The following is a 12888-nucleotide window of genomic DNA, read 5'->3' as shown; positions in this document are numbered from 1 at the left end:
ATTGGTTAGCACTAAGTTACTTGATGCCATTGTATTAGAATTATTATTATTGCATAATCAACCATGATGTAGTTGATTGTTGTCGGTCAACTTCCTAACACCAGTCAACCAAAGCTTCGTTGGTCAACCGATGGAACGAAGCTATACTAAGAACCTTAACCTTAGATTCTTTGTTCCGGCCCATTGTCATTCTCGAGTATAATATTGAGTTATATCTTGGTTCTGCTTGTGATTCGTATCATGGGGCGTGTTTACTTCATGTTGACGTGACGCATGTGCAGTGCATCCACGGGTGAGAGTAACACAGTAAAAATCTAAGCAGTCGCACGGATGAGTGGGGAGGGGTGCGTTTAAGTAGGTGGGGAGAGGGTGCTTAGGGCTGGGCTTAAGCCACCGGGACCGGCCGGTGGATTTGGCCGGCAGGCATCGGAAGCAAGGGAGCGAGTGGCACTTCACTCCATGAAGAGAAGTCAGCTTGTCGAGGAAAAGCGAGAGAGAGGGAGAGAGAATCATCACAAAGCTATAGTAGAGGACGGTTTTTAGAATTGTTGGCGTCCACACTCTTCGCTCTTGTCCTCTTCTACACCTGAGCTTGAGCTGAAGAGAGAAGGAGAGAGGGAGAGAGGAATCGGCGGAGGAGCCGATCCGGAGATCTGACGGGGGAGAGCCGGTGGGCATGGATTTCGACGACCATGATGAGGGGGAGGAGGAGATGGATTTGCCTGTGGGTTCTAGTTACGACACTCCCATGGAGAATTCAGGTCGAGGAGGAGGAGGAGGTGGTGGAGCGAAGATGGGCGGAGGAGGGGAATCAGCGGGAACGATGGCGGTGGGGGGTTCAGGCCATCGTAAAGCATACGGTGGGGGAGGTGGAAGAGGGAGGTATAGGGAGTGCTTGAAGAACCACGCGGTGGGGATCGGGGGGCACGCGGTGGACGGTTGCGGAGAGTTCATGGCGGCCGGGGCGGAAGGGAGCCTCGACGGGCTCCGCTGCGCCGCCTGCGGCTGCCACCGCAACTTCCACCGGAAGGACCCCGAGGAAGGTGGCGCGGGGGGAGGAGGGGCCTCCTGGGGTGGTGGTGCAATGGAGATCTCAGGGTACCACTCCCAGTTCTCGCCCTACTACCGGACGACGGCCGAGTTCCTCCACCACCACCACTATGCGGCGGCGGCATTCGCGGGGCAGCAGCACAGGGCAGCGCCTTTGGCTTTGCCGTCGACGTCGGGCGGAGGAGCGCAGAGCAGGGAGGAGCAGGAGGACATGTCGAACCCCACGATGGGCGGCGGTGCCAGCGGAGGAGGCATGGCGGCGTCGGGGTCGGGGGCGAGGAAGAGATTTCGGACCAAGTTTACGCAGGAGCAGAAGGACAAGATGCTGGCCTTCGCGGAGCGGCTGGGGTGGCGGATTCAGAAGCACGACGAGGCTGCGGTGCAGCAGTTCTGCGAGGAGACGTGCATCAAGCGGCACGTCCTCAAGGTGTGGATGCACAACAACAAGAACACCCTCGGTAAGAAACCCTAAATCTTCCTCCTCCTCCCGATTAAGGAAGGTTTCTTCTTCTTTCCTTTAGTCCTTTGGTCTGCTAGGTAGGTGGTGTTGTTTTGATCCCCTTGATCCTTTTAGGACTCTTGGCTGTTTGCATCTCCATTTCTTCTTCTTGTTCTGGTGTTTGGATTTCAACGGAGGCTTGTGATGGTTGATTGATGATGGGTGGGTCGCTCTTACGTGATCTTAATGATGGAGGACAGTGCGCCATTGCTCGTTACCTTGTTGGTGATGTAGTGCAGTGTGGGTTGTCTAACACCGGGGAGATGGGTGGGACCGTGTGATCGTAAGGATGATTTCCCTAATGGCAAGGCTCATTGAATCTTAATCAGTCAGTCAAAGCTTCTCCCACAAAGGTCCAGACGTAGACTAACACGTCTGCTGAATGCCATTTTTACCTGACACAAATTAATTGACTTATTAACTTCGAAAATGTTGAAATATTAAATTAAGCTTTTTTTTTAAAGATAAGGAATTGATTTACGAGTTCTTTAAAAGTTATCAGTCCATATATATATATATATATATATATATATATATAAAGCAAAGATCGAAGGTGTTGAAATAAGGTCGAAGATAAACAACTTCATTATGCATGATTTATTCCCCCTAAATTTTATTTGAGATTGAAGGTGTTGAAATAAAATTCAGATTATAATAATATTAATGTCCAAGAAGTCTCCTACAAATTTATTCAGAAGAAAAAAGAAATCAAAACCAGCAACTTAATCCATCAAAATAAAAGATATTTAGTCAAATAGTTGTAATCATATAAACAAACAAACATGAATATTGACTCTTAATTCAAAATTGTTTCCGTGGCATAAATTTAAAACATTATGAATCATATATAGAAAGTGATATTATTTAAGAACAAGTCTCAAGGAAGAAAAAAAAGATCAAAAATCAAAATTTACTCCAATCAGATGGGTCATTTCTTGCTCAGCTAATATCAAGTTTTAAATAGCACAAGTTTTCCCGTTTTCTAGGTTAGTCTATACATAAGACACTTAGCCTCTGCTAAGACCACAGCCATAAAACTATAATGATCTCTCAAGTGAGTAACAATAAAAATAGAAAATGCAGTAGAAGATACTCTTGCCAATATAAACTGCAAATATAATTTCACCAGTCCAGAAATATACCGTTACCCAGTTCATGATAATACATCATCACCAGAACAAGTTCTTGGGCCCTGGCACTGACCTTCCAGAGGACATGGGCAGTTTAATAGCTCTTCTGTCATATGATACAATGAAACTTATAAGGTCATCTGATAATGACACAACTTATAGAGCTTTACTAAATAAAACTGTGATAATTTAACCAAATCCATGCAAAAACTAAACATGGGCAGTTCATGAACACAGGAACTTACGCCAAGTGATAAACACACACCCATAAAGGCAACTTAAATCATCTGAAATTAAAAGAATTATACTGTTGTTCCTCAAGATATTGGATAGATGGAGACCAAACATTCCAGATCATGAGTTCACTGATGGTCACGGCAAGTGTCCTCGGGGATGTCAAGCTGTCCCTTGTAAAGCTTTTAAATGGCCTCAAGCTTGAAGCCACCATTATTATGGTTGAGACTCCTGTGCATCACGAAAAGCTTCCTGTAGATTCTTGATAGCGGCATCATAGCTCACAAATCCCATGAACCAAAACTCATGGTTGTCTATGGAAACAACCTGAATATATTTTTCTGCAGATTTCATTTTGCTGACTGAAGGATTAGCTGCTTTGAGCTGATTCAAAGGAATAACAACCTGCTCATAAACCAGGAAAATAAATTCATAATCTTCAAATCATCATTACTCAAAAAGAAGGGAGGTCAGCAACACAATTTTCAATGTGTTGCAAGACTCTCCATTCAACAGGATGTGACATTATGATCATCATTTTAAATTTGAAAAGAATTACAAAGGAGAATCAACTTGGTAATGTATTTATTCCATGAGGAAAAAAATTCACATTAGAAATAAGGAAAAATAAAATCAGCAACACAACTATCTGCAGAAACAAGGGCAAGGTAATTTCCACAGGAATGAGCAAATAATACATAATCATACATGCTTTCAGATACTTCCAGAAAGCTCCTTCCACTAGGTGATTTTGAATAACACACAGGTATGAAATAACACAGGTCTCCGGATGAAGTTGAATATAAGAAAGTAAAGAAAATAATGTGTGCATTTCAGGTCAAAAGATACTCCTAACATGTCAGCAACCAATTCTATCAATCTTACACATTTCCCAATCCAGCGAGAACTCAAATAAAATAAGCTTAATAATTAATAAGGTTATTTTTAATCCTATGTTGGTTAGAGAGTTGCAGAACTAAGGCCCAATAAAGGGCAGAATAAGGAAGCAGGGGTGATCGTCTCCCAGAAGCATTTTTAGGTCCAAGACCTGAGGAGCCGAACCTTACAAGTTAACCCAGAACAGATAATTATTCAGGGCTCACAGAGCTCACACCAAATAAAATAAGGAAGCAGGGGTGATCGTCTCCAAGAAGCATTTTTAGATCCAAGACCTAAGGGGCCGAACCTTACAAGTTAACCCAGAACAGATAATTCTTCAGGGCTCACAGAGCTCACACCAATGAAAGCTGGTGTAGACCTTGTCAATAACCAACCCGATTAAACTAGATAATTCATTGCACATCCAGTTTGATTTTGTAACATTCAAGTATACAAAAATGTTATTAACACAAGGGTTAAAGGTACTTAAGGCAGATAGCAGAAATCTGGACAAAGTGGGATATTACCATGATCTCACAATTTATACATCAGAAGAAGCCAAGTAAATTACTGCAACCATGGTTCAAATTCCAAATTAAGTGTTCTTGAGTATGATGGTAGAACACTGTCATTTGTGACAACAACATATAATATGAACATTTCACAATGACATGATGCAATGATATCGTCAAAAAAATTAGAAGTTGAAATTAGAGTCTATTTATAGTCGTGAGAAAAATAAAATATGATCTCGATCATCATATTATCCAAGAGGAATATCTGCTTCTCCCTAGAAAGAGAAAAGGGGGAGGAAGAAAGGAGAGTTGGCTGAGAGAAAACAAGCGATGATCTGCCTTCTTCTCAGTAAAAGAAGGCCTTAAAGATATAACAGGATGATATGCCAAAAGTATAAAATTGAGGTTAATGTTATTTTTACATAAATCAAAACTCAAATTTTAACCACTACTATGACATTTAAGAGCATAATAAGTGAGACAGATTTTATTATTTATATTCGAAAACTCACTCTCACCTGTGGGCTAGAAGTGTGACTCAGCCCACAAGTGAAATTTAAATAAGGAGACAAACTGTGTCCCAGAGAGTTGAACACAAATCCTACAACTCTATAATATTATTAATTTTTTACCACTGACATCTCATCCAAAAAGCTGATACAAATAAACCACAGGACACTAGTTTTATTGGAATTTGGTCTATCTGGGATCTTTCTAATTTATTTATACGCATTACTTTTACCTCAAATGGCACCTGTAGGCTGTTGTAAAAATATTAGGTTAAAAGCATCAACTTTAGCTCAGTTTCATTGCAAGCATCAACTTTAGTTCCCAAAATGTCATATATGCTACTGCTATACCTACGGCATGGATTCAATAAATCTCCATTGTAATTACCATCAACCCCATGAAAAAAGTTTAGTGTCAAAGATTTTCAAAAGTTTTTAGTAACTAAAATCTAATTTCCAAAAGAAGAGAAGATTTAACTACATATTCAAAGAATATGTAACTTAATCATATAGCGTTCATCAGTGAAGCAAAATTGTTATTTTGAGATGCATGCTTAGTATTACCATAGCTCAGTTAGTTAGAGCACCCATTTAGTAAACGATAGGTCTTGAGTTCGAATCTCAATGAAAAAGAATGGTTTTATTAAATCTAATATTTATTTTTAAACACCACCAATACCGATCCCAAGCCCGAATTAAAAGGCAGAGAGTTACGATAGGTCACTAACAACCAACATAAAACTATATCAGATCTTATGAAGATAGATCTTAACCAATTTCAATATAGAGCCAGGTCATCACCTGGAAGTGATGCGAGGCACCTTCACCACCTAGGTGTCTTGAATTGCAAACAGTGTGTTAGAAGGTCGACCAGAAGCGGCCCATCACATCGGGGCCCGGATGTGGTGTTAAGTAGGCAAAAGTTCTCTCATTGTTTTGGACCAATGGGAGTATAAAAGTGAATCCAAGAATAGAGAGTTAGGTAAACACATAAATGGTCTAAGAATTGTTGTTGATAAGGATATTAAGAGCAATGTTGTAGATGTAAAAAGATTTAGAGATATAATTATAGTTCTAAAATTTGTGAAAGGACAAGATGTTTTGAATGTCATTAGTGTCTATGCCCTTCAAGTTGGATTAGATGATCAAACCAAAAGAGAATTTTGGAAAAGCTTATATGATATCATTCAAGGAATGCCTGTAACCAAAAAACTTGAAGGAGATTTGAATAGTCATGTAGAGAAAACATATAGTAAATATAAAGGGGGGCATGAAGGTTTTAGTTATGGGGAGAGAAATGAAGATGGTGGTATGATTTTGGATTTTGCAACTTTGTACGATCTTATAATTATAAATATTTACTTCAAAAGCGAGATGATCATTTAATTACTTATAAGAATGGTCACAATTGTAGTCAAATAGACTTTTTTCTCACTAAAAAGGTAGACAAAGTTATTTGTAAGAATTGTAAAGTTATACCTGGCGAAAGTTTGACGAATCAACATACGTTGATAGTATTAGATATTTACTATAGAAAATAAAAGTAAAAAAAAGATAGTAGAAAAAATTACTACGACTAGATGGTGGAATTTTAAAGATGATAATGCAAACACTTTTAAGAATAAGATGAAAAGGAAGACGACTTAGAACTTAAATAAGAATAATATTAGTATTATTTCAACTACGATGGCCAATAAGATTAGGAGCTTAACAAAGGATATTTTTAATGAAACAAAGGGTAGAGATATAAACTTAATAGAGAGTTGGTGGTGGTGCGAGGAAGTTCAAAAAATAATTTTTTACTAAAAATTATATTTTAAAAGATTAGCAAAATTATAAATGAGAAAAATTTTAAAAGATATAAATAATCTAAAAAAAGACTAAAAAAACTATTAGTATGATAAAATAGAAAGCTTATGATAATTTTTATAATAGATTAGGTAATACATATGGTAAAAAAAGATATATATTGAATTGCTAAAGTATGGGAAAGAAAGTTTAAGAATTTAAATAATATTAGGTGTATTAAAGATGAAAATAAAAAAAATACTTATTAATGATAATGAGATTAAAGAAAGATGAAAATTTTATTTATATAGATTATTTAATAAATATTTCACACAGGACTTAGATTTAATGAGAAATGATGGTGATGGATTTAATAATCATAGATTTATTCATAAAATTAAAGCTAATGAAATAAAAGATGCATTAAAGAAAATGAAAATAGCTAAGAGTGTGAGGCTTAACGATATCCCTATTGAGATGGTTAACTAAATTATTTAACAAAATCATAAGATTCAAAAATATGCCTGATGAATGGAAAAAGAGTTTTATGGTACCAATTTACAAAAACAAGGATGACATAAAAAATTATTTAAATTATAGAAGAATTAAAATCATGAGCTATATTATGAAACTATGGAAAAGAGTCATCAAAAGTAGGATAAGGCTTGAAATAAATATCTCTAAAAATCAATTTGATTTTATGGTTAATCAAATCAATTTGGTTTTATGCCTAAAAGATCAACTATAGAAGTTATTTATTTATTAAGATAATTAATGTAAAAGAATATAGAGAAAAAAAATATTTGTATATGATTTTTATTGACTTAGATAAAGTCAATAATATGGTTTCTAGAAATTTATTATGGTAGCTTTTAGAAAAAGAAAAGTGTATCCACTAATTATATCGATATTATTAAAAATATATATAATAATATAATTACTTGTGTTAGAACTACAAGAAGTGTGTCGTAGCGCATTAAGTCCCTATTTTTTCACATTGATAATTGATGAACTTATTAATCATTTACATGACAGACATCCCTAGTGTATGTTATTTACTGATGATATTGCCATAATTAATGAAAGCCTAAGTAAAATTAATGAAAGACTAAAACTGACTATATAAAATATAATTTTAATGATTCAAGAAATAGACAAGAAAATATAATTAAATTGGACGGAAAAGAAGTCTCTTAGATAAAAGCTTTAGGTATGTTGGATCAATTATTTAACAAGTTAGAGCGATCAATGAAGATATTATTCACAGAGTAAAAACAGGATAATTAAAATGACGAGAGGCATTAGGAGTCTTGTGTGATCATCGGATAAGATTAAAAAAAAAATATAAAACAATTGTGAGACTAATAATACTTTATGGGTCGAGCATTAAGTAGTTAAGAAAAAATATATACAAAAAATTTGTGTTGTCGAAATGAGAATGTTGCGATGAATGTATAGAGTTACTAGGAAAGATAGGAAAAGAAATACTCTTATTCATGAATACCTAGGTATAAGCTTCAATAGGGGATAAGATAAGAGAAGATCGCTTAAGATGGTATGAGGCATATACTGAGGAGACCTCCGGGTGTGGTAATTAAAAGAGATGAAATAATTAATGTTAGTGGTACGAGAAGAGATAGATAAAGATTTAAAAAGACCTCAATGAAAACTATAAATAAAAATTTAAATACTCTTAACTAATAAGCATATGGTTTTTTACAAATCTCAATAACAGCAAAAGATCCATGTATCCGACCCCAAATAGCTAGGACTTACAACTTTGTTGTTATTATTGTTGTATGCTTAGTGTTACAAAAAAAGACATTATAAAAAACTTATCTATAAAGGACTTACCACATCTACTATAATGCCTAATGATTTTCTTTCTTTACTCTCATTCACTAAGCCTCTGCTTTTCTGTTGATTTCACTTTCTTTAATAAAATTTTGTAAGATAAGTTAATCCTCACATATAGGTCACATGTAATGTTTTTTTATGATCTTCTTTCATGATATGATATCATCTATGAGAAATTAATGAATATTTAGCATTATATCTTAATCTACTTATAGATAAGCCTATAAAGTACACACAAGTGTGTTATTTACCTACATCCATGTATATAAAACATGTATTCTTCGTACTCAGAGACACGATCACACATGCTTATGGACTTTACGTATTACATATGTATGTATTAATTCAAATGAGTAAATATAAACTTGGTTCTCTATGAAAATTCCCACAATAAGGTTCAAGGCAATCTTGTCATTGTTCCTCGGGTGATAAAGGCACCAAAACTTTTAAACAAAATGGATCCCAATTTCATATTAAATATTTGGACAAACAACATAGTCTATCTAACCCTTTCTTGCGATCATAAAAATTAGAAGCTCTTTAGATCATTCTATAAGAAACTTGAGTAGAATCCCAATAATTGTAAGCATATTAACAAATATTTTTTCCCTTTGTACATGCAATAGTGTGTCTGCTCATGCATATGGTTCACACAATGTAGTAGAGGAACTTCGAAGAGGAATGTTAAATCCTCAAAGGTTGGAAAGAATCCTGTTGGCTAAATTAAGTGCATATGGTCTTTCCCTTCTTGGACTGAACATTTATGGTGCTTATTCCTACCATGCTTATGTGTCAAATTTCAAAAATTGTAAATAATAAATATTTTGCTTTGTTATGTACATGAGTACAAAATATGCTGAAGCACATGTATGCACAATGTCATAAATGGCCTTCTCTAGCTAACAAAAGAAATATCAACTCCTAAAATTTTGTTGAAAGATACTTCGGATGGATGATTCTGTTGGATAAACTTAGCGTATATGCTATTTTCCTTCTGTTCTCAGACATTCCCAGAGCTTATTGCTCCTGTGCTTAACAAAGAATCTAATATGAAGGTCCAAAAGGTGAAATGTCAAAAAATTTCACTATGTTGGGAAAGCTAGCTCCCATTCTCCTCTACATAAATGTCATTGTTAGTATATTTGAAAATGTTCTTCTAGGTCTGACTATGTATACATCGATGCACAAACTAATAAAAGTTTTTGATATTTCCATAGACATATTTATCCTGTACTCGATGGAATCCAGTAAAATAAGATCACAAGTTCATGATGCTAGTTATGTTTCAGAATGCATACCTTATAATAACTCCATTCAGTCTGATCCCCGACTTTGTAGGAAAGAGGATTGTCACTGCAAAATGCAAGTTTTGCTGTGGAGAGATAAAGAACTCCCATAACAGGACCAGCAGATGTTGACAGATAGCACGCATAGGATTTCTTAAGTTGCTCTTCAGGAAGTGTGTCAAAAGTTTGTCGAAATATCTTATCATAACCACCTTCTGCAATCACTTTGGTACCCTGAGCAATCCTTCCCATGGTAGCTTCAACAAAACTGGGTCCAGTGTTCACTGGAATGAATAGGAACACAAAACATCAATAAATATGCCACTGGCCTACTAAATAAGCAGAGTAAGAATGATAAAGTTTTCATAAAAGGAAGTGAAAGGGCAAAGATCAACACAATTATTTAGATAAAAAAGACAAATAAAGGTACATTAATTGAAAATAAAATGAATCAGCTAAAATGACTCATCAATTATTAGTCTTACACTAAATTCAGCATGACACATGAAATCCACTGGCGCATATAAGAGTTTTGGTGTTTTTTTCTAGGATCATCCTAAAACATGGAACAAGCTATATCTATGTGCTGAAGTATAGATAGTATAAAAAAATTGTATGGCATGCACATTTTATAAATTTTAGAAATGGTGTCATGATTAGTGAAATTAGGTGAGTGATCATGGTCGATGTGGCTAAATTGTCACTGTGCATTTTATTACATAAGTTTGCTATACATGACAAAAATAGCGGTTGTTAGTAGGCTACATCAACCATTGTTGACCTCATAGGTTGATAATAATCTAAAAGAGCAAAGTTCTACAGAGCTTCCTACACGATGTCAAATTTTAGACTTCATAAAGAGAATTTGATCCAGATTTTGTTTGACTTACAAAAGTTATACAATCTATATCAAATAGCTTGTAGTTATTGGTTATAATTTAACTAAATATAAACATGTATATTATTGGCTAAATTGTCACTGTGCATTTTATTACATAAGTTTGCTATACATGACAAAAATAGCAGGTGTTAGTAGGCTACATCAACCATTGTTGACCTCATAGTTTGATAATAACCTAAAATAGCAAAGTTCTATAGAGTTTCCTACACAATGTCAAATTTTAGACTTCATAAAGAGAATCAGATCCAGATTTTGTTTGACTTACAAAAGTTATACAATCTATATCAAATAGCTTGTAGTTATTGGCTATAATATAATTAAACATAAACATATATAATATAGGCATTTGCAGGTTAATTCTAAAGAGAACGGAAAAGTTACAACTTTGTTCATTTTAGTTCTATGTTGTCAACAATTCAAATTTCCAAGTAAATCTAGTTTACAAGCCCTTCTAATGGCTAAAACTATTGGCAAGAGCCAGCCATATGACTTATCCACCCATCTGCACAAGTTATCTACCCCCCTCCCTTGCTCCTCTTCTTTTCTCACACAAACAACAAAGGACAACTAAAACTATTTCTTAAATTGCATGACCTACTGTGATGCTCTTAGCATATACCCCGTGAAGTTACTGCTTGCATATATAGCTTGCTACCACCGTAAATAAACAATTAACTCCGCTTTAAAAACTTGTCTTTAGCTTAGACCCATGCCTATGAATAGGATACATAGTTCGAGCAGGTTAAAAGTCAATCTGAAAAATCAAATTACAACGTCTCAATTGGAATGAAGGATGGGAATAAAATGGAATTAGTCATTTAACAAGTCAACAGGCTGAACTACCATTATTCCCTGCAACTAAAATCAGATCATAATGCAAGAAAAAGATATGACAGATTTGCACACTATTTTTGGAAAGTTTTAGAAGCAGTATATCCTTACCAGATCCCAAACAGGGAAACATAACTGACTATAATTAACAGCCAAAAAGGATTACCTTGCTGCAACAGGCAAAGAATAAGAATATCATAAATTTTCTGCTGCAATCGTTTACCATTCTGACATATCATTGGATTTCCAGTTTAAATTTTCAATAATTTTGTGTTCCTTGTTCACTCGCATCTTATCGCACCTCAAAATTGTAAGAACCCAATGTTACATCCGGATTTTCAATAATTTCGTGATCTTCCTTGTTCACTCTCATCTTATCTCATTTCAAAACTGCATTACATAGAACGACTTAGAGCTTACTATCAACAAAAAAGTAAGGATCCTAAGTTCCAATAAGCCATGCATCCAAAATTCCACAGTTCTATACTGCAAATCAGTAGGGCGAGAGAAGGGAAGGAAAGAGCCATTCTAGTATCTACATAACTATCTTCGTAGCACATATATTTCCTTTTAAGATGTACGCATTCAAAACGAGATGAGGAGGAACCCTAAAATTGCAATACTCACGGTGCTGCCATGTATTTCTGGAGAAATCCTCAGCTTTCTTCGCCGACTCCCCGACCTTCTTCCCCCATCTCTTAAGCACGTTCTTCACCGTCTCCGTCGTACCTAACCATTCAAAAAAAACCATTCCGACCAATCAATGCTCGACCTTGACAAACCAAAAATCGCACCCCAAACAAAAAAGAAGGGGGAAAGCTCTACTTTTCGAGGAGGAGGAGGAGTTCGCCGCGGGGGAGCGAGCAACGTAGGGGTTCGACTCAGCCGGTGCCGTGGCGGCGGCGGGGGCGGGCGGGGCCTCGATCGTAGTCGGATCAGGCGGCAGGGTCTGGGGTCTGGACTGCTTTTGGGACTGGGGGTCGTCAGGACCAGGACCAGGAGGCGGCGGCGGCGGCGGCGGGGGAGGGGAAGCGCCGTCCTCCGCGTGGTGATTCGTGCGCGGGGCAACGTCCGGCGAGTGTCCGCCGTCGGATCCCGTCTTGGCAACTAGATCGACGGCCGAATCCATCGCGATCGGGTCGGAAACCTCGGGCTGCTCTTCGTTCCTCGAGGTGGAGGTTTCCAAAGCTCCAATTTCGGATGCGGTCCTACGCCGGACCACGTTTAAATCATCGTACTTAAGTCGAGTCCCAAAGAACGCTCCACGAGACACTTGTGACACGAGGCAGCGGCGTCGTAACGGCACACCAGGGCTTTCGAAATTTTCGACCGTTATAATGTAATTTTGACCGTTATAAAAACTTCAAATCGGAGCGGGTCACAGTGCATGGATTTGGATTTGATGGATA

General features: G+C 36.7%; 2 protein-coding genes across 4 annotated transcripts; one reads left to right on the top strand and one right to left on the bottom strand.

Moving 5' to 3' along the window:
• The first annotated feature begins 354 nt into the window (after positions 1 to 354).
• Positions 355 to 1766, top strand: LOC135595091 (zinc-finger homeodomain protein 2-like). Of its 2 annotated transcripts, XM_065085610.1 has the most exons (2): positions 355 to 1508; positions 1625 to 1766. In XM_065085610.1, exons 1-2 carry the CDS (start codon positions 677 to 679, stop codon positions 1699 to 1701), a joined length of 909 nt encoding a protein of 302 aa, XP_064941682.1. In that variant the 5' UTR covers positions 355 to 676; the 3' UTR covers positions 1702 to 1766. The 2 variants fall into 2 exon arrangements, with proteins under 2 accessions (XP_064941682.1, XP_064941683.1); XM_065085611.1 differs by having other exon boundaries at positions 355 to 1766.
• Positions 1767 to 2644: 878 nt separating this feature from the next.
• LOC135594673 (GEM-like protein 1) lies at positions 2645 to 12773 on the bottom strand. Of its 2 annotated transcripts, XR_010480191.1 has the most exons (5): positions 12305 to 12773; positions 12107 to 12208; positions 9760 to 10031; positions 2925 to 3318; positions 2645 to 2785 (listed from the first exon to the last, which is right to left on the bottom strand). XR_010480191.1 is itself a non-coding variant. In XM_065085097.1 (4 exons), exons 1-4 carry the CDS (start codon positions 12606 to 12608, stop codon positions 3130 to 3132), a joined length of 867 nt encoding a protein of 288 aa, XP_064941169.1. In that variant the 5' UTR covers positions 12609 to 12773; the 3' UTR covers positions 2827 to 3129. The 2 variants fall into 2 exon arrangements, 1 of the variants encoding a protein (XP_064941169.1); XM_065085097.1 differs by lacking the exon at positions 2645 to 2785 and having other exon boundaries at positions 2827 to 3318.
• Positions 12774 to 12888: the final 115 nt, after the last annotated feature.

The sequence above is a fragment of the Musa acuminata genome, chromosome BXJ1-10 (assembly GCF_036884655.1).
Source record: "Musa acuminata AAA Group cultivar baxijiao chromosome BXJ1-10, Cavendish_Baxijiao_AAA, whole genome shotgun sequence".
NCBI lineage: Eukaryota > Viridiplantae > Streptophyta > Magnoliopsida > Zingiberales > Musaceae > Musa > Musa acuminata.
The sequence above is the reverse complement of the archived record's forward strand: the minus strand, read 5'-3'. Positions and strand labels throughout refer to the sequence as shown.

Bases quoted from the DNA above. Each gene is read 5' to 3' on its own strand.
- LOC135595091 (XM_065085610.1), top strand. From the start codon at position 677: ATGGATTTCGACGACCATGATGAGGGGGAGGAGGAGATGGATTTGCCT. The intron at 1,509-1,624 runs GTAAGAAACCCT...TGATCCTTTTAG, and splicing joins CAACAACAAGAACACCCTCG to GACTCTTGGCTGTTTGCATC.
- LOC135594673 (XM_065085097.1), bottom strand. From the start codon at position 12,608: ATGGATTCGGCCGTCGATCTAGTTGCCAAGACGGGATCCGACGGCGGA. The intron at 12,209-12,304 runs GTAGAGCTTTCC...TTGAATGGTTAG, and splicing joins CTCCTCCTCCTCCTCGAAAA to GTACGACGGAGACGGTGAAG. The intron at 10,032-12,106 runs GTGAGTATTGCA...TATTCATTCCAG, and splicing joins CAGAAATACATGGCAGCACC to TGAACACTGGACCCAGTTTT.